At 42.1% G+C, this 24,232-nt stretch overlaps 1 protein-coding gene across 1 annotated transcript in view; it reads left to right on the top strand.

Annotated features, from left to right (window-relative positions):
- ARHGEF38 (Rho guanine nucleotide exchange factor 38) overlaps positions 1–24,232 on the top strand; it is a 627,494-nt gene that overhangs the window by 545,497 nt on the left and 57,765 nt on the right. Inside the window, exon 11 of the mRNA XM_044061308.1 lies at positions 5,210–5,356. Coding sequence (XP_043917243.1) covers positions 5,210–5,356 — 147 coding nt within the window. The remainder of the gene's footprint in view (positions 1–5,209; positions 5,357–24,232) is intronic.

Here is a 24,232-nt window from a genome sequence, read left to right as displayed (position 1 = left end):
AAACTCCTGCAACACTGCTCGGACTTCTCTAACCTGGGTAGGAGATAGCTGCTGGGACATTGCTACCCCTTCCACCAAGGTGTCAGCCCGAGCCTTACTGAGGAGATCAGTCACAACATCTCTCTCAGACTCCTCCTGCAATCCACTGCAAATGCTCAGCACAAGGGCCTCCCTATCATGGTAAGGTTTCATCATGTTAACATGGTACAATTTGTGCCCCTGCCATCTGCCTAGTACTTCCACCATTTAGTTAACATCACTTACCTTTCTTACTACCTTGTAGAGTCCCTCCCAAGCTGCCTGTAACTTCTTGTGTCTGACAGGAATGAGAACCATCACCTGCTGACCTACAGCATACTCTCTAGCTTGAGAATTCCTGTCATACCACACCTTTTTCTGTTGTTGGGCTTCTACCAGGTTCTCCTGGGCCAGGCCCATGAGGTCCTTGAGCCTTGTCCTGAGGTTCAGGACATATGCCACAACAGACTCCTTGTGAGACTCACACTCACCTTCCCACTCATCTCAAATTAAATCTAGAGGTCCCCTCACCCTTTGCCCATACAGCAGCTCAAAGGGTGAAAAACCTGTGGATTCCTGGGGAACCTCTCTGTAAGCAAACAACAGATGGTGCAAATATTTGTCCCACTCCCTCTTAAACTGATCTGCAAATGCCAGTCGCATGGACTTGATTGTAGAGTTTAACCTCTCAACAAGACCATTAGTCGGGGGATGGTACGGGGTGGTCTTCATGTGCTTCACCCCACAGGACTTCCACAGACAAGCCAGCAGGTCTGACATAAAATTGGCACTTCTGTCAGACAGTATTTCTTTTGGGAAACCTACCCTGCTGAAAATCTCTAGCAAAGCATTTGCCACCTTCTCGGCTTCAATGGAGGGCAAAGCCACTGCCTCAGGGTAGCATGTAGCATAATCTACAATCACTAGGATATCATTTTTCCTCTTTGGAACTTGGGGTACTTAGAGGAGTACTTTGCTTCGCTCTGAAATGGCTCCTCAATCACAGGAAATGGCATCAAAGGAGCTCTCACCTTGTCTCCTGCCTTGCCTACCTTTTGGCACTGCTCACAGGTCCTGCAGTACCCTGTTACATCTCTGGAAATTCCAGGCCAATAGAAGTTTTGCATAATATGCCTCTTTGTATGTTTTATGCCCATATGACCTGCAAAGGAAATATCATGGGCTATGGCTAGAAGCGCCAGACGGTAAGCTCTAGGCATTACCAACTGCTGTACTCTCTCACTTTCTAGCCCTCCCTCAGGGGTCCACTCTCTGTACAGTAACCCTTTGTTCCAGTATACAGATTCCCCCTTCCCTTGAGAATCAGGTGCCTCCCTAGCTACCTGCCTCAGGCCTTGCAATGTAGGGTCTGAGAGCTGAGCCTGTCTCAAGTCTCTCCTTGTAACCCTTCCAGCTCCCCTTCCACTAGAAGTCTTCCATCCTCTGACAGCGGTGCCTCACTGTCAGCCTGGGTACTACTACTCACCTCTACCTTTGCATTTACCATGTCCAAGGGAATATCAGTACCAACAAGCAACTGTGGCTCACATTCAGTCTCACTGCTACAGCATAGCTCACTCCCTGAAGTAACCATCTCAGCAGTCCTGGCTGCAGGTATGCAGTCTGTCTGGGTCTCCCCCAGGCTACCAGACCCAATTGCTTGTCTCCTAGCCTCACTGCATATAACTGCATAAGTACATAGTACTGCCTCATCCAAATCCTTCCCTCTCAGGACATCTGCAGGATGGTAGTTCCATACCCCTGTTGTCTCAAGACAACCCACTGTCAGCATTTTGTCTTTCCCACTTACTGGCTCCCTCAACTTTGGTTCCCCACCTTGCCACCGTGGACATCTGCATGCAACACGGCCCCACTAGTTGCATTCAAAACATTTACCCCTAGCTCCTGGATGTTACCTTAACTAGTGGCTTCCCCTTCTACTGTTGGATTCTGTTGGGGCAGTCTGCGCTGCCCACCATGGGTTCCTTTAGTCCCATGAGCAGTACTGGGGGTCCCTTTCCTGTGCAGGGCTGCCCTGCTTGCTAGGTATAGGTCTCCCTTCTTCCCCAACTTCTCTGAAGTAGCACACTGTCTATCAGCTAACCAGATCCTCATGTCCTCAGGCAAAGTGCTAAGGGCTTGTTCCCTCACCAAAAGGTCTGCCAGCCCTTCAAAAGTGGTGACCTGACATCCACTCACCCAGCTATGAAAATAAATGCTCAGTTCAACAACATATTCACATACATTTTCATCTGTCTTGCATCTATGCTCACGAAACTTTTTCCTATACATTTCAGGTGTTAGCTTAAAACATTTCAACACGTGTCTTTTTACAGCAGTATAATCAAAACAGTCAGTGTTATGCATTTTTGCTAAAGAAGTTACAGCTTTACCATAGAGTAAGGGGGTCAGGAACCATACCCAGAGCCCTTGGTCAACTTCATACTGTTTACATACCTGCTCAAACATATGAATGAAGCTATCAAAATTATCCCCCTCTTTAAACTGTGGAAGAAATGTACTGACCTTTTGTGCTTCTGGGGTCCGGTTACTCCCTTCCCCATTACCTCCATGACACTGGCAAAGAGTCAGCATTTCCCTTTCATGCCTCCTCTGCTGTTCATGTTCTTCAGCTTCTAGGTTCCTCATTCTCTCAGCTGCTTCTAGTTCCATACACCTGGCCTCCAACTCAAGTCTCTTTAGCTCCAGCTGGATTTTTAAGTCCACTGCAGAAAGGTTGAGCTATCCATTCTCCAAGGATATTGTATCTCCACTGTCAGTCTGATTGTCCTCCAGGCTGCTGTTTTCTGATGCAGCTGCAAACAGGGCTGCAATCAGGTCTGCTTTAGTCAGGTTTCCATGCACCAGTCCCCTAGCCTGGCACATCTCCACCAGCTGGCTCCTTGTCAGCTTTCCATAATCTTCTGCTGACATGCTGCCTGCTTACCCTGACTAACACTAAGCTAACAAAAGAAATAAAACAATTGTGATCTGGACTCTGAGTATACACTGCATGGCTGTTTAGTATAAAAACACTTTTAGAGATCATTGTACATAAGCTACAGGAATTCGCTCTACCCACACCACTACAAGTCAATTAGTATGTGAAGTAGATCCCACCACTGCCAAACATTTGTGACGACTGTTCCCTGGCCCAGCAATCAAGGAGCCTCAATCCTCACCAGTAACACCAGGGAGGTCATCTCATAGAAGAGAAAAGGATAACTAATACACACAGTAAAGTACAATTTCCCTTAAGAGCACACAGAGATCACAGTCAGTCTGGGGCTGGTTGCTCCCTTGCTCACCAGGTCCCCAACAAGACTCCGCACTGGAAAAGCTATAGGGTCCAGGTTTCAGCCTAGCTGGGCAAGCTAAAACCTCCAGTACCCTCCTGTCCAACCAGTAATTCATGTCCCTGCCAAGTAGCTGGCGAAACACACACACTTTGAGATAAGTAATTATACAACTTCACAGATACTTCTGAGAAAGTCTGACACAGATTCTCCAGCTGTGCCCCTTTACCCAGGCCATATGGTAGTAATTACTGCTACCACCCAGCTAATAATATCAGCTCCTAAAAGGCCCTTAAAAGGGTGTCCAATTATTACTGTGCAATATTATTATCCAATGGTAATGTGACTATACAGTCTAAGGCTTATCTTAGAGTGGCCTATTAAAATAACCTCTATAAATATGCAATATACTCTAGAGCTTATCTCTACACAAACCAGCCAGAGGTAGAAGGTTTTAAAAATATCTAATAATAAATAATTAAAACACAAGACAAATCTACTACACCACAGAGATATCTAAGAGTTCAGAGATCACACAGAAACTTAAAATAATACAGTAGGACAGGTCTGATTTCAAAGAAAAATACCTAATTAATCTTTACTAGCTTTAACTATTCTTACAAGAAATCACAGTGCTAAAACTTACATGTGAGCTTAGGCAGAGTGCTGAGTTAGATAACCAAGATCAAAATGCCTTCAGTCTGTTGTGAGAAATAGTATTTAAACATTACTAACAAACATGTTTGCTGTGTCCCTCCCAAATTACATCATGTTGACACTTAGGTTTTCCCAGGCAAACAAACTGCATTATTTAGCAATCTAACACCTGCTCAGAAACTTACAACAATACAAGGCATTTCACTTGTGTATTCTGACAGAAACCAGAGCAATAAAGCACATTCCACATCTAAATTCTGGTCATAAACTTTAGCCTTAAAACAATGGGCATGAAACCTTCATCCAGACACACTGGAGCCGAATTCTAACATGAAAGGGTCACAACATGCCTCATTGGGCCAGCAGAGTGCAATGTTGTCACATATTTAGCAGTTCCACATTTCACAGTGTTCTTTTACACTCAAGAAACGTGCCTGTATTTTACATTTATTTACAAATGCCAGAATTATATATCAAATTCTATTTGACTAGGCTGACAGCCTTTGCCCATCTCTCTCCAGTCGTCACAATATGTATAAAACATGACATTAAAAAGTAACACAGGTACACATATAGTAACAGAAAAGAAAATAAACCATACTAACATTTCTTTTATATTCACTCAGTATACATTTTACCAGTTTCCATTCACTCATACATTATCCTGCCTTCCCTTAAATTCACTCCTCATAAACAGTATTATGCATGTATTGTTCCCACAAATTCCATTAACTTTTGTGTACCCTGTTTTTTTTTTTTTAATTATATTACATATGGTGTTTCAGATGAATAATATTTTACCCTACCATTACATAAAATGCTACTTATGCAAAACTGTGTATGCACTGTAATTGTGTGTTTTCATCAGACTGATTTTATATATTATATGGGACTAATCAAAAGAAACAATTTAACTGCACATGGTCTCAACTGTATAGTTAGAGCTGTTATGGGAATTTACTGATTTAATTTACTTTTTATTTGTAAATAACTAAAACCAATCTGCTTGATTGTCAGGCAAGTTGTCACTACCATAGCTTGATGCATTGCCACTGGAAATCAGTTTTAGTATCAGTGCCATAAAACACATTTGAAAGTAGTCAATGATGTTTGCTAATTTAATTTAATGATCTAAACAATTCAATGCTGTTATCCTTCAGCAATATTTCAGTCACCATGTCAGTTTTACTTTTTTTGCCACAATTGCTAAGATAGACGTTTTCATTATCTGCTTTCAGTTTTCCTCCTCCAGCATTACTGAGGTACAAAATCGTGTTTTGGAAGATCTTGAGAACTTGAACTTTGTCAAGGAGAATTCCAGTGGAACTCACAAACTTGTAGAAAGAAAACTGAGTCTTGAGAAAAAAAGATCAACTCCTACGCCTGTAAGTCATATTTTTTTTCCAAACCATTCTGCTACCAGAAATAGCTACACATTTTATTTGTTGTTTTATTAATTTGTTAATCAGGTAATACCAGAGATGGCCATTTAGAGTTGTGATATGCAAATGAAGTCTGACAGAATCAAAAGCAAGATAAGAATGTAACGCCTGTTGGTAGTCCATATTCTTAACATAGGTTCATAGGTTGGTACTAGGCTATCAGCCCTAGGGCCTATACAAGCCTAGCCATAACGATTTCCTGGCTATTTCTTCCCACACTATTTACTTCCCTGGACCCTGTCTAGCAGGGCGACTGACGTGATCCCCGGGATGAATTTCCTTTCTCCCATCCAATCATCAAGGTTCCTTTTGAAGAGGGCCAAAGAGGCGCTCTGCTTGACATGTATGAGCAGTCTATTCCAGAGTCTGGGGAGTCTCTGGGTCAGGAACCTGTCCCTCCAGCATGTTTTGTTTATTGTGATGACAAGGTTTATATCCCTGAATTGTGTGGCTCTGAGGGATTGGGATTTCTTTAAGTGTAGCATGTCCAACAGCTCTGGGTTTGACACGGCCTTATATGTTAAGCAGAGATTGCCTCGGAGTACACAATATGTGACAGAATATAGCTGGAGTTTTTTAAGGCAGTCAGCATAGGGCATCTGCTTTAGGCCTGTGATTCTTTTAGTGAGGTATTTCTGGGCCTTTCCAGTTGTTGCAGATGTCTTGAGAGGTACATAGCAAATGGGGCGTTATATTCTATAATGGGTCTAATGAGGGATGAGTACAGTGGGACAATACAGTACTGTGTACTTTGGGCTAGGAGGAAATTAAGGAGTTTGAATTCAGACGGAATGGGGGACCTTTCTTTATTTTGTTTACATAGGAACATTCAGGTAGTGTTATATTTTCCACCACTTCCTTACTTGTAATTTGAAATAGACACTCTTACAGAAAACACTGGATATTGCTTTTTGAATAAATGCTTCAGAACAGGATGAATTAGTTGTACACAAACAATGCAGAATAATCTAGTTAACTACAATGTGTAGAGGATTTCTACTTTGTTAATAAAATACTCAAAACATTCTGCTGTAATGTCAGTACTTACACCATGATGCGAACTAGAAAAGTCTCCAAGGAGCCAAAGCAATTACTAGAGAGATGAATTGAAAATGAGACTGGTTAGTCTCCGGGATACATACCGGTCTCTCCAGCAGGTCCTATTTATATCACAGGCAAGGTTTAAGTCTTTAGAATGGGAAATTCTGGTAATGTCTGTTTTGTGGATATGCAGGAGCATCATCAGAGTGGGATCTGATAATGTCTTGCATGTAAGGCATAAATCTCCCCTCAGTAGTCTGTAGGAGACATAGTACAGGGATAGAGCTTTGAGATGGTCTGCATTGGGCATGTTACTTGTGAGCTGTGTTCTTTTAGTAAGGAACATCTGTAGACGTTCCATTTGTTGGATATGCCTGGTTAGGTACATACCAAAGGGAGCACTGTACTCAATGATATGTCTGATTAATGCCAAATACTGTGGAACAATGACTTCCTTGGATCTAGATGCCATACCTTTGTTTATAAGTTGCACAACATAGAATAGTTTCCTTACTACTGTACACACATGAAGGTCAAAGGCTAGATTACTGTCTAAGTGTGTCCCCAAATCCCTGACTACTGGGTTCACTATTAGGGGTGTTTTTGTCAATATGATAGTTACCAGGGGCGGATGACTTCCCAAAGGATACTGACATATTCTGGTTATGATTCAAGAAAAAGTGATTCATCAAATAGTACAGCATGCCTTATGGAATCTAGATCCACCACAGACACACAGAGATGCCAGCCTATACAATGAATATTTTATTACTTCACCTTAAGATTATGAGTCACCTCAACTGTGCATCCTAAATGGTCCCACCAGTCAGAACAAGTAGTACTGCTGTCCAGGTACAATACTGTAGAAGCAGTATGTTTACCATTTATAGTACAATATTGCTGATAATTAAAGTCCACTTTTCCTTTCCAATATTATATACAGCAGGGTTCACTGTGGGTTGTGCCTCCAACCCACTGTATTGCATTACAGTTTGCTTGTTGCCTAATGTCCATCCCCCTACTCCCATGTAATGTTCAAGCATGTACTCATTATCCAGGGGCACCTCTCTCAAGTCCAGTCACTATCTGTAACACTCAGTATCCAAGCACACCCACCTGTTCTAATGTGTCATGCAATGCTCATTATCCAGGGGAATTTTTCTCCCAGTCCTTCCCTTTGCAAAGTGCCACTGGCATACCCGAGAAGTTGTTAAACATGCTTATTTTGTGATGGTGTGGTATGCCTTTGTTAAACTAGCATAACACAGCAGTGTGCTGGTTTGTTTGCCTAGCTCAAGGGCATGCATATACATGCAACTCACTACAATCCTGACACTCTATCCCCAATAATGTACTGAGAAGGGCACAAAAGAAAAGGAGATGCTAAGGTGCAGGGATCACAATATCAGTTGTTTTGACATAAAATGATAACATGCAGTCACCCAAGCATTATGCAGCCCCCTTGAAATCAAAATGCAGTATAGTGAAATTCTATCTGCTTTCAGACCAGGCCCCAACTTGAGCATTACCACTGTGATGCTGATCATACCTAAGCAAAGTCTTCCTGTTAGCAGCTTAAGTCTGAGTTGCAGCCATAACCATCCTCTTTATGTTCGCATTCATTTTCACAAGTTATTTTCTCCCACTAGTTGTTAAAACCTGCACAGACTGACTACACTTCATCCTTTACTAAAATGGTAGTGCACATGTCCCTGACTACAGAATATGTGCCTGTATACCATCATATGATATCCATTTCAATACATTAATCATTTCAGTAAGCCACTTCAGAGTCAGGTGGAATTGAGAGATTCTCACAAACTTAACACTGTGGTCCCTTTGTTTTGAAATTCAGTCTGGCCCACTTGATTGTGTTTTTATTCCTAGGCTTTACTTGTCTTCTTAGCTGGTTTCTGTGCTTTGAAACTAAGTTGGACATATCAAGTACTCAATCAACCACTGAAAATTAGTACATCTTATAAAGGGAATCTTCATAACTTGCCAAGGACAGGCATAGTGCAAAATTCAATATGGTACAGCCAACTTCTCTTCTTATGTCTGCCCTGCTAATGACTTGTCTGCATTGCAGAAATAAATAAGAATTTAATCCTTCCAGCTATATAATTACTTCTTGGGACTACCACAAAACATGAAGAACATAGACAAGCATGTGAATGCTGCAGTATTATTTATGTCATTCATTTATTCACCCTAAGCTAAAACCTGAAGGGGCAAATGAGCCTAATAAGATTCAACCCAAACTTCTAAAACATCTAAGATCAGAAACAGGGATAGCACTGCCCATTTTAATGAATATGCATGAGTATAGTAGCCAATGAATGGAGTAGGGAAGTTTGACCCATCCCCAGAAATAAAATTAAAATGAGACGGGAAGTTACTTATCGATCACTTTAACCCTAGACATAGGAAAGAACATGGATCAGTTCCTGAAACAAATCAGTCTTGAGGATTTAAACACCACTAGGGCATTGAATAGACCTAAATAAGAGTGGAATCAAAGCAACAAAGTTATGTCTGATACATTTTGCAAGATTTATTTTACTTGGTGACTAAAGTGATAGCCTGGAATGGAAATCTGAGCATAGCTGTTTACATATTGGCAAGGTATTTGAAACCAAAGCATTCATTACACATTCAGCAAATCAAACTGTCTGGGAGTGGGTTATCCTGGTAAACATGGAGGCTGGATAACATGACAGAAGACAATGTCAGATCAAGTCTTCTCTGAAGAATGGGATTATTTAAGAGGTACCACATGATGAAGTGCTGGAACTGGTCCTGTTAATGCCTTCATAAGTGACATTGCAGAGGAAATCGATTGAAAAGGTACTGACAGATGTGACCTGATACACAAAGGAGATATAAAAATCAATAAAGGATTTGTTAAGACCTTTATAAATAGCTAAATATATTGTAACCTTAAATTTATTAATTTACTATACTTTTATTGAAGGGAAAGCAGCTCCACACCAGGCCTCAAATGAGAAACGTATGTTCCAAGAAGAAGCACCCACAGGTATGGCAAGGGTGTCCAGCACTCCAAGTCAGCAGATGAATGTACTTTATTCAATTTTGTAAATATTTAAAAAGCATGTGGAGGTATTCCATAAAATCAATTCAACAAAGGCATACTGGTTTTGTCTAAAGGCCTTCTTCAGTGCCAAGATAAAAATGAATCACAATGCAGTTATATACATGAATAAACCCACCCACAAATTAGAAAAGACCAATCATAGTAAATCATTGAGTCCTGGGAAAAGTAAAGCACCTAACCAAACAATCCAATTCTGTTCATTCTTATTTAGTTGTTCATACCATCCTAACCCATTCAAACCTTTATAGCAAATGTTATCAATAGCAGTAAACTTAAATGAAGCAGCAGAATGTTTGAGACTGTGTTTATACAAAGCACTGGGTGTACAATTTCTAATATCATTACTGTTTAGAAGTCTGTCCTACAAAAAAAGCAGAACAGCTACATTCAACTAAATGTATCACCAATTCTGAAATACAACGAATTTCATAGGTTCATAGATTAGTACTAGGCTAACTGCCCTTGTGAGCCATTTTAAGCCTAGCCAATTATCCCTTGTGAGAGTCAAACCCTGCACTTTGTGTTTGTAAGGCTAACACATTAACCATTAGGCCACCCTCCTAACCCTAACAACAACTTCAGATGTGTTTGGAGATGAAAAATGCTTTGTTTTCATAACACACTTGCAAGCTGAACAATGTCCACAGGGATAGCAGCCAACTAATTGTGTCCATTCAATAGAATACTGTACAGTTGTAATAGACTGGAAAACTTTTTAAAAATGATTCAAATAGTTGCCAATAGTTTTTCCCCCATCTATAAGAAAATGCACAATATGTGGGTAACAGCTGTGTCAGCCTATTATCAGATAAAAGTATCCCCCAGTATTTATTGATATAATCACAAAAAGCTGCAGAATTACCCCGAAAACTGTGATCATATACACCAAAGCATCCCATATTTTATAGGTTCATAGGTAGGTACTATGCTATCTGCCTGATGGCATTTATAAGCCTAGCCAGAGTGTGTTGGCTTTTGCCGCCCCATTGATTAATTAACTGATCCTCTGTCAAGCAGAGCCAATGAAGTGACCCCAGGGGTGTATTTTATGTTACCCATCCACTCATCAAGGTTTCTCTTGAAGAGTCTTAGTGAGGGGCTCTGCCTAATGTAGTTTGGAATTTTGTTCCAAAGCATGGGGAGTCTCTGTGACAGGAATCTATCCCTTCAGCATGTTCTATTTATTGTTGTGGCAAGGTTTAGCTCACGAGAGCACGTGGTTCACAGTGACTTGGATTTCTTTAGGTGGAGCATGTCCATTAATTCTGAGTTGGATATGGCTTTGTAAGTCAGGCAGAGATCACCTCTGAGTAAGCAATATGCCACTGAGTACAGCCAGAGTTTTTTCAGTCGGGCTGCATAGGACAAATGTTTGAGGCCAGTAATCCTCTTGGTGAGGTACTTTTGTGGTCTTTCCAGCTGTTGGAAGTGTCTTGTGTGGTGCATTCCAAATGGGGTATTGTACTCTATGATGGGTCTAATGAGTGACGAGTAGAGGGACACTATAACCTCTTTATTTCTAGATGCAAACCCTTTAGTAATTAGATGGGCCACATAGAAGGATTTCCTAACTACTTTGGCAATATGATTGTCAAAGGAGAGATTACTATGTACCTGGGTCCCCAGATCTCTTATTATCTCTTCTGTATTAAGGGGGCTGCCACCTATGTGGTAATTCGTGGGTGTTTTGTTTTTCCCAAATGGGATGACTATGCATTTTTTGGCATTTAGCTTGAGGCAATGACTTTGACACCAGGTGTCCGTCTCAGTAAGGCCCTTTTGGAGGATGTCCGTGTCAGCCGGAGAGTCAATTATGGCTCCCAATTTGCAGTCATTGGCAAACTTGGCTAGCCATAGTCCTCCTGTGTTTGCCTGTACTTCTGAGAAGTATATGCCGAACAGTAGGGGTCCCAGGACCAACCCTTGTGGGACACCACTTGTGACTGGTTTAGAGTTGGACCTGGAGCCCGCTATTCTTACCCTGTGAGTTCTGTCTGTAAGCTAGTTGGCAACCCATCTCATGACGTAGGGGTTTATGTTCAGGCTGATGAGTTTTTCTGTAATACCCAAGTGGGGAATGGAGTCGAAAGCCTTGGTGAGGTCAAGGTAGGCTGTGTGAAACACCTTTCCCTCGTCTATGGGGTTGGTGACTGTCTCGAAGAAGTCATTCAGGTTTAGTAGGCATGATCTGCCCTTAACAAAGCCGAACTGGGTCAGGTCAGGTGTTTGGAGGTTCCCAATGTCTTTGTTAATGAGTTCCATGATGATGTGCTACATAGCCTTGCAGACCAGGCTAGTCAGGCTTATGGGGCGATAGTTACCAGGGTCAGTTGTGGCCCCTTTTTTGTGGAGAGGAATAACCATTGCTGTGCACCATTCTATGGGCATGTAGCCTGTGGAGAGGCTGAGATTGAACAGCATGTTTAGGTGGGGGCTTAGTTCGTTCTGTAGTTCATGCAAGATGCATCCTGGGGCACCATCTGGTCCCATTGACGCTGTGTTTTTGGCATTTGAAAGAGCTGTTTTCACCTGTGCGTCTGTGATTTTTGGGACACTACACTTTTCCGGTATTGTTGTGGGCCTTTTTGGGGGTTGGGGGGGTGAAGTTTGCACTGAATCTATCTGCCAGGATGTTGGCAATATCAATAGGTTCAGTATATTTTGTGCTATTTTGCACTAGTTCAGTGCATATCTGTGAGTTGCCACTTAGATTCTTAACATAGCTAAAGAAGGCTTTGTGGTTATCTTTTGAATCCTTGGCTATTTTTCTTTTGAAGTTAGCCTTGGATGATTTTATGAGAGACCTTAGTATCTTACTGATACTGATCAGGGATGTCTTTCCTTCTTGGGATTTGCTTTTTTTCTGAACTATTTCCTCCTTCTATTGTATAGCCTGTTTATGGCAGGGGTCCACCAAACTGGTTTCCTTCTCTTAGAGGAGTGAGTCTTGGTTTTGCTAGGGATGGCACAATCCATACATCCTTGTAGGTGCTCATAGAGTGCATTTGTAAAGGTTTCTGCATCTTGGGCAGCATTATCCTTTACCGTGGGGGCTGTGAAACTTACCACCTCTGTCTTAAGTAAGGTGAAGTTTGCTTTAGAAAAGTTTTTTACTCTGGTTTCCTTAGTTGGGGGGGGGGGGTGGACTTCCAGAGTGATTAGTTTATGGTCTGATCTAACCAGTGACAGGTTGACCTCCGATGAGGAACACCTGTCGCCCATGTTGGTGATGACCAGGTCCAATATGTTTTCACCTCTGGTAGGGGAGTTTACCAGCTGATCCAGAGTGTTTGAGTTGATGAATTCCAAGAAGCGCTGGGCCTGGGAGTTTGTACTCGAGTAGTTTTCCCAGTGAATGGTAGGGTAATTGAAATCACCCAATATCAGGGTGTACGGTAGGACCTTCATGTTTTCCAGTGTCTTCAGAAAGGTGGAGTGGTTGTCCTGAGTCATGGAGGGTGATCTGTAGCAGGCCACAATTTGCATTGCAGATTTGCCCGATGTTAGTTGCACATGGATGATCTCAGAGGTATCATGCTGCGCCACTAACCTGGAGGTGTAGGTATCCTTGATGAATATGGGTACACCCTCTCCTTTTGTGTTTCAGTCCGTGTTCTGTGGCCGAAACGTGTGGTATGAGTTGTAGCCCAGTAGTGCTGGCGTGCTCTCTGGAGCCTTGAACCAGGTTTCAGTTACTGCACAGATGTCGACATTCTCCATACTGAGGAGTGCTTCGAGCGCATGCATTTTGAGATTTAAACTCCTGGCGTTGAGTAGCATAACCCTCAGTTTTTTGTTAATTGTGCTGTTTACAGAGGTGTGTTTGACTTTTGAGCCCTGCCTAAAAAAGGCACTATGGGGGCAGCAAGAGCCTTGGCCAGTATTCAAAAGCCTAGGGGTGACAGGTGCAAGCCATCTCTTGGGAAGCAATGTGGCTTGTCGAGCATGTCATCCCAGGCTGACAGACACTGGATCCCCTTTGAATGACACCAGAAGCTTAGCCAATTGTTGAAATTGATAATTTTTTTCTTTATACTGAGGTATCATTCTTGGGGAGGGCAGGATGCTGCTCAGGGTCAGGGTCATACCAGCCTGGGTTACATGATCAGAGAGCTCTTCCATGTCACTTTTCATGTAGTCCAGGGAGGTACGTCTCAGGTCATTCACACCAACATGAACAATGACAGAGTCATATTTGTACTTGTTCTGGAGTGACCTTAGTGCTTGTGTTATGAGGCGAATTCTGGCTCCTGACAGGCAGCTAACAGTAACCTTCTGCTTGTCCAGCCTAGTGAGTGGGACATCAGTGTGCCTGACTATAGAGTCACCTATTACTAGTGTGTTAGGTATGTTATTTCGCCTTAAGGGCTGTGATTGTGCGGCACACTGATTTTGTGTTTTATGTGTTGTCTGGTTTGTGACTGGAGGTGCAGGTTGTTTGTGTGTCTGCTTTGGAGGTCTCCGATGCTTTTGCAGGTTTTTATTTAGAGCCTCTGAGTATGAGTTTGTGTATTTATGTGTATTTTTTGCCAGTGCTGTTTTAGTAGGTCTGTGTGCAGCTGGAGGTGTGATGCAAGTGTTAACCTTCTCCTCTTGACTGTCTGCTCCAGTCTTGGGTGGAGACAGCTTAGCTTCCAGTTTGGCTGTATAATTGCATATCTCACATATGTTAGTGTTTTATGGTAGGAGGAGAGGGTTGTCTGTATACATGAGGCAGTTGTAACTGCCTCAGGATACCCAGATTCACCAGCTGGACGAGAGAGTACACCTGTAATTGCCCTTTGGTCATTTCTGAATAGTAGGGTGAGCTGCTTAGTTGCTTAGTTGGTGAGGGGTGAATAAAGAGCCTTGCCCTGCAGGGCAATCAATGTCAGGGTATATTAGTGCTTGCTATTAGGTCTGAGCAAGTGCTGGGCTGTAGGATGCTTTTTAAGTGATTAGGTTGAGAGTTAGACTAGTTTCAAGGGAAAAACTGAAGAGGAGACTTAGTGGAGCCGGGAATAATTTAACCGTAGCTAACCAGCGCTGCCTGGTGCACAAAACCGTGCAAATGTGGTTTTTATAGTAGGGAAATGAAAGAGATAGAAATTAGCCCAAAATGGCCAATAAACTACTAACTTCTGGGCTGGAACTACTCCTCCAGGGACAGATAGGTTGCTCAAAGCTCCCCTCTCTCACAGGTGAACAGAGAAACTTCCTTCTATCCAAGTAAGTTATGGGCAACTCAGAAACTAGTATCACAGCCCTGAATTCAGCACTAGCCTGAAAACTTGACTATACTAGCTTAGAAAGGCAGGAAACAAGGAATTTTTTTGTTTGTTTTTTTGAAAAAATAAGGCAAAAACAATAAAAAAATACACTTAAAACAGCTTTAAAGTACTACAAATGATCAGAAAAGGCTATCACACTTTAGTGTGTAGCCTACAACAGTTAACCAAATTATTTAAACAAAAAACTTTTTAAAAGTGCAGGCAGTCAAATAAGTACAATATGTGAAGAAAAACAAGCTTTGAAATCACAATAAATGCTGGAAAATCTGCGTTTAGGTGGAAAACAGTTAAGTACAGAAAACTGATACTTAATCACTCCAAAGTCTCTCTTCTAAGCTAGAAGGCTTGTATCAGTTTAAGGTTTTCTAGTGCTACCCAGTAGGTTAGTTACAGGAAAGATGTGAAACAAGCTCAGATGTGGTCTTTTAAACCAGAAAGTTAAAAGAGATGGACAAACTGTCCAAATGGTCAGTAAACTACAATTTCTGGGCCAAGAACCTCTCCTCTCGTGGTAGACAGGCTACCTAACGCTTACCACTCCCACTGATAAACTAGAAGGCTTTCCTCCAACACAGACAGGCTTGCAGGGCTCAGAAGCTTATCAACAGTCCTGGATACAGCAACTCTGTATCTGGACTAGGCTTGTTACAGGAAAGGTGGGAAACAAGCACAAGTGCAGCTTTTAAACCAGAACGTTGAAAGAGATGGAAAAAAACTGCCCAAACAGCCAATAACTACAATTTTTCATCCAGGAACCACTCCTCTTGTGGTAGATAGGCTACCTAATGCTTACCACTCCCACTGATAAGCTAGAAGGCTTCCCTCCAACACTGAACGGCTTGAAGGGCTCAGAAGCTTACAAAGAGTCCTGGATACAGCAAATCTGTACGTGGACTAGACTAGTAACAGGAAAGGCAGGAAAAAAGCGCAAACACAGGCTTTTAAATCAGAAGGTTGAAAGAGATGGAAAAGCTTCCCAAATGGCCAATAAACTATCATTTCTGGGCCAGAAACCACACCTCCTGTGGTAGATAGGCTACCTAGTGCTTACCATTCCCACTGATAAGCTAGAAGGCTTCCCGCCAACACAGAAAGTCTTGGGGGGCTCAGAAGCTTACAAAGACTCCTGGATACAGCAAATCTGTACCTGGACTAGACTAGTTACAGGAAAGGCGGTGAACAAGTACAAATGCAGGCTTTTAAGCCAGCAAGTTAAAAGAGATGGAAAACTGCCAAACAGCCAAATAAACTACAATTTCTGGGCCAAAACTCACTCTTCCCGTGGAGGATAGGCTACCTAATGCTTACCACTCCCACTGATAAGCTAGAAGGCTTCCCTCCAGCACAGAAAGTCTTGGGGGGCTCAGAAGCTTACAAAGACTCCTGGATACAGCAAATCTGTACCTGGACTAGACTAGTTACAGGAAAGGCGGTGAACAAGTACAAATGCAGGCTTTTAAGCCAGCAAGTTAAAAGAGATGGAAAACTGCCCAAACAGCCAAATAAACTACAATTTCTGGGCCAAAACTCACTCTTCCCGTGGAGGATAGGCTACCTAGTGCTTACCACTCCCACTGATAAACTAGAAGGCTTCCCTCCAACACAGAAAGGCTTGTGGGGCTCAGAAGCTTACCAACAGTCCTGGATACAGCAAGTCTGTATCTGGACTAGACTAGTTACAGGAAAGGTGGTGAACAAGTACAAATGCAGGCTTTTAAGCCAGCAAGTTGAAAGAGATGGAAAACTGCCCAAACGGCCAAATAAACTACAATTTCTGGGCCAAAACTCACTCTTCCTGGGGAGGATAGGCTACCTAGTGCTTACCACTCCCACTGATAAACTAGAAGGCTTCCCTCCAACACAGAAAAGCTTGGGGGGCTCAGAAGCTTACCAACAGTCCTGGATACAGCAAGTCTGTTTGTTTAATTTAACTATTGAGGCTGCCCACTAAAGTGTGCTAGCCCGTGTAACTGATTTATTGCTGCCTTCTGTATTTCTGGGTGTTTTCTATCTAAAAACAAAAAAAAAAAAATAATCCTTGTTTTCCCGCCTCTCCTCGACTAGTTTAGACCAGTTTACAGGCTTTGCTGTATTCTGGGCTGTGGTGTAGTTCCTGTGTTGTCCATTACCTTACTTGGATAAGAAGGACGTTTCTTTGCTCACCAGTGGGAGTGGGGAGCCTTGAGCAGCCTATCTGTCCCTGAAGGAGTGACCTCAGCACAAGAGCTGTAGTAATTGGTTGTTTTGGACCATTTCTAGCTCTTTTGAAGTTCCCTGTTTAAAATCCGCATTAGCGTGGCTTTGCGCGATTGTGCGCATAGCGCAGCGTCGGTTAAACAGGGTTAAACTTTTCCTGGCTCCGCCAACTCTGCTCTTCAAATTTTCCCTTAGAAAGCTCTACTCTTAGAATAACCAGTCTACTCGTTATATTATAAGCATAGCACTTGTTCTCAAAGCTTCTCTTCTAAGCAAGCACTCTCAAACTCAAGTAGCACTACATCCACCTACCACCCCAACCACTTCCCTTAAAGGCACAGCACTCTCTTATAATATTCTAGCATGTCGAGTGGTAGATTGCTAGCATCTTCTCCTGCTCAGCTGGTTAATCTGGGAATCTTGAGACAATGCTATAATTGTCTCATGTACACAGACAACCCTCTCCTCCTCCCAACGAACACAAATACATGTGAGAGATGCAACTATATAGCCAAACTGGAGGCTGAACTCTCTCAACTCAGGACTGGCAAGACCAGACAGGAGGAGAAGGTAACCACACACACAACAAACCAGGTCACACATAGACCTACCCCAACTGCAAATCAAGCACATAATAACACAAAAACATACTCGGAGGCTCTATTAAAAAACTTACCAGAACAACAGAGGCTCCCAAAGCAGACACCCAAAAATCCACCACCTCAAAACATAACACATGCAACACATACTTCAATAAATCGGTGTGTCAATAAATCACAGCCCTTAAGGCCAAACACTATGCCTGATACACTAGTGATAGGTGACTCTATAGTCAAACACACTGACGTCCCACTTACCAGGCTGAGCAAGGAGAGGGTAACGGTAAGCTGCCTATCGGGGGCTAGGATCTGCCATATAACACACGCACTCAGGTCACTCAAAAGCACGTACAAATATGACTCCGTCATTGTCCATGCCGGCGTGAATGACCTGAGACATACCTCCTTGGACTACATGAAAAGAGACATAGAGGAGCTCTCTGATTATGTAGCCCAGGCTGGTATGACCCTGACCCTGAGCAGCATCCTGCCCACACCAAGAATGATGCCACAATACAAAGACAAGATGATCAGCTTTAATAATTGCCTCAATTACTGGTGTCATTCTAGGGGGATCCAATGTCTGTCTGCTTGGGATGACATGCTGAACAAGCCACGCTGCTTCGCAAGGGATGGCTTGCACCTGTCACCACTGGGCTTCTGGATATTGGCTAAGGCTCTTGCCACCCCTATAGTGCCTTTTTTAGGCAAGGCTCAAAAGATGAACCCACCTCCTTAGAAAACAAAAATGGAAAAAAATTAAGGGTAATGCTGCTCAACGCCAGAAGTCTAAATCTCAAGATGCAGGCTCTTGAAGCACTCCTCAGTATGGAGAACATCGATGTCTGCGCTGTAACCGAGACCTGGTTCAAGGCTCCCAAGAGCACCCCAGCACTACCAGGCTTTACCTCGTATCATGCTTTTCGGCCCCAAAACCCGGGCCGAACCACAAAGGGAGGGGGAGTGTCCATATTCATCAAGGATTCCCACACCTCTAGGTTAGTGGCAACTCATGAAGCATCGGAGACCATCCAGGTGCAGCTAACCGTAGGCAAAACTGCTATACAACTGGTTGCATGTTACAGATCACCCTCCCAATCTCAAGAACCCCACTCAGCCTTCCTGAAGACATTGGAAGATATGAATGTCTCACCAAATACCATCATATTGGGAGACTTCAACTACCCTAACATAGACTGGGTGCACTATTCTAGCCCTAACACCCTAGCCCAAAGGTTCCTGGAATTCATAAACTCAAATGCAATGGAACAGCTAGTCACCTCTCCCACAAGGGGGATAATATACTAGACCTGATCATCACAAACATGGGGACAAAATGCTCCACACCGGAAGTATTGCCCTCACTGGTGAGATCTGACCACAAACTAATTACCCTGGATATATATTTACCACCTCCACCCCCAGCACAAAAGACTACAGTGAGAAGCTTCTCAAAAGCCGACTTTACACTTCTCAAGACTGAGATGGTATCATTTATGCCCTCAGGGCCAATGGAAACCACATCCCACAATGCTGAATCCTATACAAATGCTTTCTACGGACATCTCCAAGAATGCATGGATCGTGCAATCCCAAATAAAACCAAGACCCTCTCCACTAAAGGAAAGCGTCCTGTCTGGTAGACCCCAGCCATAAACAAATTGTATAACAAAAGAAGGAAGCTACTGCAAGACAGAGCAAAATCCCATAAAGGGAAGGCATCTCTGATCAGCACTAGTAGAAAGCTACGCTCTCTCATAAAAATATCCAAGGCCAACTTTGAGAGAAAAATCGCCAAGGACACTAAAGATAACCACAAGGCATTCTTCAGTTATGTTAGAAACCTGGGCGGAAACACTCAGATATGCTCAGAGTTAGTACACAATGACAAAAATTTACGAACCCACAGATATTGCCAACATTCTGGCAGACAGGTTCAGTGCAAATTTCTCCCCTCCCTCACCTCCAAAAGAAGAAATACTCATCCCAGCTGAATGTAACCTCCATGTCATCTCTGATGTCCAGGTGAGAACCGCCCTCAACAAAGCAAAATACACAGCATCTATGGGACCTGATGGTATCCCCGGCTGCGTGATACGTGAACTCCAAGAGGAGCTAAACCCGCATATAAAAATGTTATTTAACCTTAGCCTTACTACAGGATATGTACCTGAACACTGGCATACAGCAACAGTGGTCCCACTCCACAAGGGAGGCTCCACTACAGACCCTGGGAACTACCGCCCCATAAGCTTGACCAGCCTGGTTTGCAAAGCTATGGAAAGAATTATTATGGAACTCATAAACAACGACATTAGGGACCTACATACACTTGATCCCACCCAGTTCAGCTTTGTAAAGGGCAGATCCTGCCTTTTGAACCTGGTTGACTTTTCTGAAACAGTCACTAGAGCCATTGATGAGGGCAAGGCAGTCCATACAGCCTACCTGGACTTGGCTAAAGCCTTCGACACAATACCCCACTCGGGGATCATAGATAAGCTAAACAGCTTAAAAGTAAATCCATATGTCACAAGATGGGTTGCAAACTGGCTAAAGAACAGAAGCCATAAAGTCAAGATTGCGGGAGCCATGTCAGACTCAAAGCCAGTCACAAGTGGTGTCCCACAGGGCTCTGTCCTGGGTCCCCTCTTGTTCGGCATTTACTTCTCAGATGTGAAAGCAAATATGGGAGGGTTGTGGCTGACAAAGTTCGCAGAGGACTGCAAACTAGGCACCATAGTCGATACACCAGCTGACACATACATCCTACAGAAAGGCCTCACCGAAACGGACAACTGGTGCCGGAATCACGGCCTTAAACTGAATGCCAAGAAATGTATAGTCATCCCCTTTGGGAAAAACAAAATACCCACAAATTATCACATAGACAGTAACCCACTGAGTACCGAAAAAGTAATCAGAGACCTGGGGACCCAAGTTGATAGTGACCTCTCATTTGACACCCACGTTGCCAAAGTGGTTAGAAAGACTTTCTACCTTGCCCACCTTATTATGAAGGGGTTCACATCCAGATCAAAGGAGGTCATCATGCCCCTGTACTCCTCCCTTATCAGGCCCATGATTGAGTACAATGCCCCATTTGGTATGTACCTCACCCGGCACTTACAACAGCTGGAGAGACCCCAGAAGTACCTCACCAAGAGGATCAAGGGTCTCCAACATATGTCATATGCTGCCAGGTTAAAGAAACTCCAGCTCTATTCAGTAGCATACCGCCTGCTCAGAGGTGATCTGTGCCTGACGTACAAGGCCATGTCCAACCAGGAATTGATGGACATGCTCCACCTCAAAAAATCAAAATCCATAAGAACCACGAGAGCCAAAGATTTAAACCTCAGTACAAACATGAATAGAACATGCTGGAGGGACAGATTCATAACTCAGAGGCTTCCCATACTCTGGAACAAAATCCCAGTCCATGTTAGGCAGTGCCCCTCACTGACTCTCTTCAAGAGAAATCTTGACGAGTGGATGGGAGATAGTAGGTTTACCCCGGGAGTCACCCCTGTATCGCTACTTAACAGAGGCACAGTAAACTAATTTTAATAAGTAAGGGGGTCTTCAATGTGTCACTACTAGACAAAGGCACAGTATTCTAAATTTATTCTATACACCTTAGTACCACTACATAGGGTGGCGAAAGCCACATCTCTAGGGCTAGGCTTGCAAATGCCCCAGGGCAGATAGCCTAGTACTAAACTATGAAACTATGGACTTGACTAGTTACAGGAAAGGCAGGAAACAAGCTTAGAATTTTTTTTTTTATAAAGAAAAGCAGCTAAAACAGCAGTAAATACAATTCAAATTGCAATGCAGGCCAGCACACCCGAGTGTGTAGCAACACTACGTCAAATGCAGTTCAAATAAATGCAATTAAATTTACAAATGACTAAAAAAACAAGTGCAGAAGGCAGTAAATTAGAAGGCTACTAACAAGCAGTAATAAGTGCAGAGTAAGAGCGACTGAACAGATAACAGCACACAGAAGAGCAACAAAGACAGTTACAGTAAGAGCAGCTGAATAAAATATAAATATATTATTTTATTTAGTTTTTTTTTTTTTTTGAGGGAGGGAACAGAGCAGGATTAAGAGGCTACAGGGGTTGTCTTTCCCAAATACTCTCTTTGTACACAGTAGGAGTGCCTGAAATCAGAATATGATCTCACATTTTAATAGAACACATTTGTCTATAGATCTGGCAAAATTCTGTCCCTGATGAATATCATCAAATTTATAACCTCTAGCCTGAAATCTGGCTACCTTTTCTGCATTGTGTTTTTTAAGCTCCTCTACAGAGGAGCAAATCCTCTTGACTCTTAAAAATTGAGATTTAGGAATATTCCTAATTATATGGGATAATACCTCTCAACCATATCGTATAATAAGGTGTTATGAGTTCTCGACTGGTGACTTTAATTCCCAATTTTGTTTTTACTTTTAATTTCATTTTTTATGCTCTTTCTGATGTCACCACACACAATGAGTGTATCCCACAGCGTTATCAATGTGCGATCTCTGACTTTACATCGGATCAGGAAAACAGTATAACTGCTGCTCTCTAGGCAGCAGCATTTAGAATTGACTGTAATCATCATACAGGGAACAAAGTGGTAACATTAAAATGAATGACTAATCTTAAAAAATAATTAAATAATTACAGTGTAACGCTAAACTACCCTTGGAAAGCTAAATACCACCTTAGAAATAAACAGATAAAAATTAGTCTACACGATGAATCTCCCACAAATTCTAAGACAAGAAGCAAACAAGAAACACAAGTCTGAAAATGCTGCTTTCATACCAACCCCTGGTTCACCAGTGCTAATGTAGGGCAGTGTCAATGTAGGGCAGTGTCAATGTTTACACTTATTTGCATGCCAACATCTAAACCTTGACTCTACTATGTCCCCCTTATTCAGTTTTTAAGTACCTTGCTGTCCTTTTAGAGGGTGTAGTGCAGGCTCAGCTCCCCCAGTGTTTGCTTTTTTTTTTTTTTAATCTCATCTTCTTTACAACTTTATTTGCAGGAGCATTTATTTCTTGAAAAATAAAAGTCCTGGTATTATATATAGTCAGACGTTACACCAGCATGGACCTTGCTACTTCACATCCTGAAGTGTCTTAATATAAACAGTCACCAGAGCTGCAATAATTACTACATAATCACTAAACAATGCCAGACACTCTACTTACATAATTCTTATTTTTCATAAAATGCATGCTCATTAATTCAAATTATATAATAAATAATACATTAATAAATAATGTTCAATATTTTCATTAAGGCAAGTTTGGCAACTTTCTAAATTCAAAATACCAATACTCAAAAAGCATCTTTAATTTGGATTTGGGCTTTGCCTAAGACAGGGGGAGTAATTTACCATACCTTGTTTACTGTAACAACACCAAACCCCACACAAGCATACACATACAGAGACGCAATGGAGGGAATATCTTAGGAAACTAATGATATGAAGGCTGAGGAGCATTAACTTTTCATTAGCCATCATATTCAGTAAGTAGTTTTTTAAGATCAGTAGTTTGTGTTGTAGGAGACAGTTCCCCCAAGTTTTTGGGTATGTTATTCTGATTTAATTTATCTAACTGTTTGAAGGTCATCACAACAGTTAGCCTATGATTCATTTATTTCCAGACTGTATACATATTGTAGATTTACGTGACTTTGCTAAAGAGCTTCTCTAATGTGACATACAGCTAACAGAATGTCAGTGCGTACATCCTAGAAGTATGGTAGGATAGAAAGCTGAATGCAAAGTGTTTACATGTCTATAGACTATTACTTCGTTAACATTTTTTTGGAAATGTTGTAAAGGGACTTTAACTGGTGTTTCTATGTGAAATGTATATTTTCAGAGTTAATGTTAAAATCAGGGAACATTTTAACAATTATTTTAATGTTGATATCCCAAAATTCCACATGAGTGGGTGGGGTTACCTTATGCATGCAAATTTTATGTGAAATAGTGTCCCAATTTTTAGCCAATTATACCTACTTTTCATGGGCCTTTGTCCAGATTTTTGATATCTCCAGGTTGAGAGTAATGTATGGGATAGATGACAACTAATGTTATCCAATAGAATTATAATGAAATTCCTTCCGAAACAAAGAAGTAGACAATGTACCATCATCATTTTTATCAAACTTAACATCCAGAACAGAAATCTGACTCAGACTGAAATTCAAGCTGAATTGTAGTCCCTATTTATTATCATTGTGGTACTATACAAATTCTTACAAATAGATAGCATCAGATTTCCACACCATCCAACAGTCATCAAGGTAACAACACCATATGTCTATTTCTTCTAGAAACATATTGTGACTAACAACATAAATCAGCTTTTCTTCTAAATAACCCATGAACAGATCTACATAAATAGGTGCAAAAGATGCCCCCATGATTGTGTCTTTTAATTGTAAAAAACAATCTCCATTGAAATTGGAACAAATGTTTTGCTCGCTTATGCACTTGGAACGTATGTTTTGCTGTCTCACGCTCTTGGAACACATGTTTTGCTCATTCTCACTCTTGGAATGTGTGGTTTGCTCTC

The sequence above is a fragment of the Protopterus annectens genome, chromosome 2.part0, assembly GCF_019279795.1.
Source record: "Protopterus annectens isolate FY-2018-M chromosome 2.part0, PAN1.0, whole genome shotgun sequence".
NCBI classification, from domain to species: domain Eukaryota; kingdom Metazoa; phylum Chordata; order Ceratodontiformes; family Protopteridae; genus Protopterus; species Protopterus annectens.
Note: the sequence above shows the minus strand (reverse complement) of the source record. Positions and strands in the feature narration are given on the sequence as shown.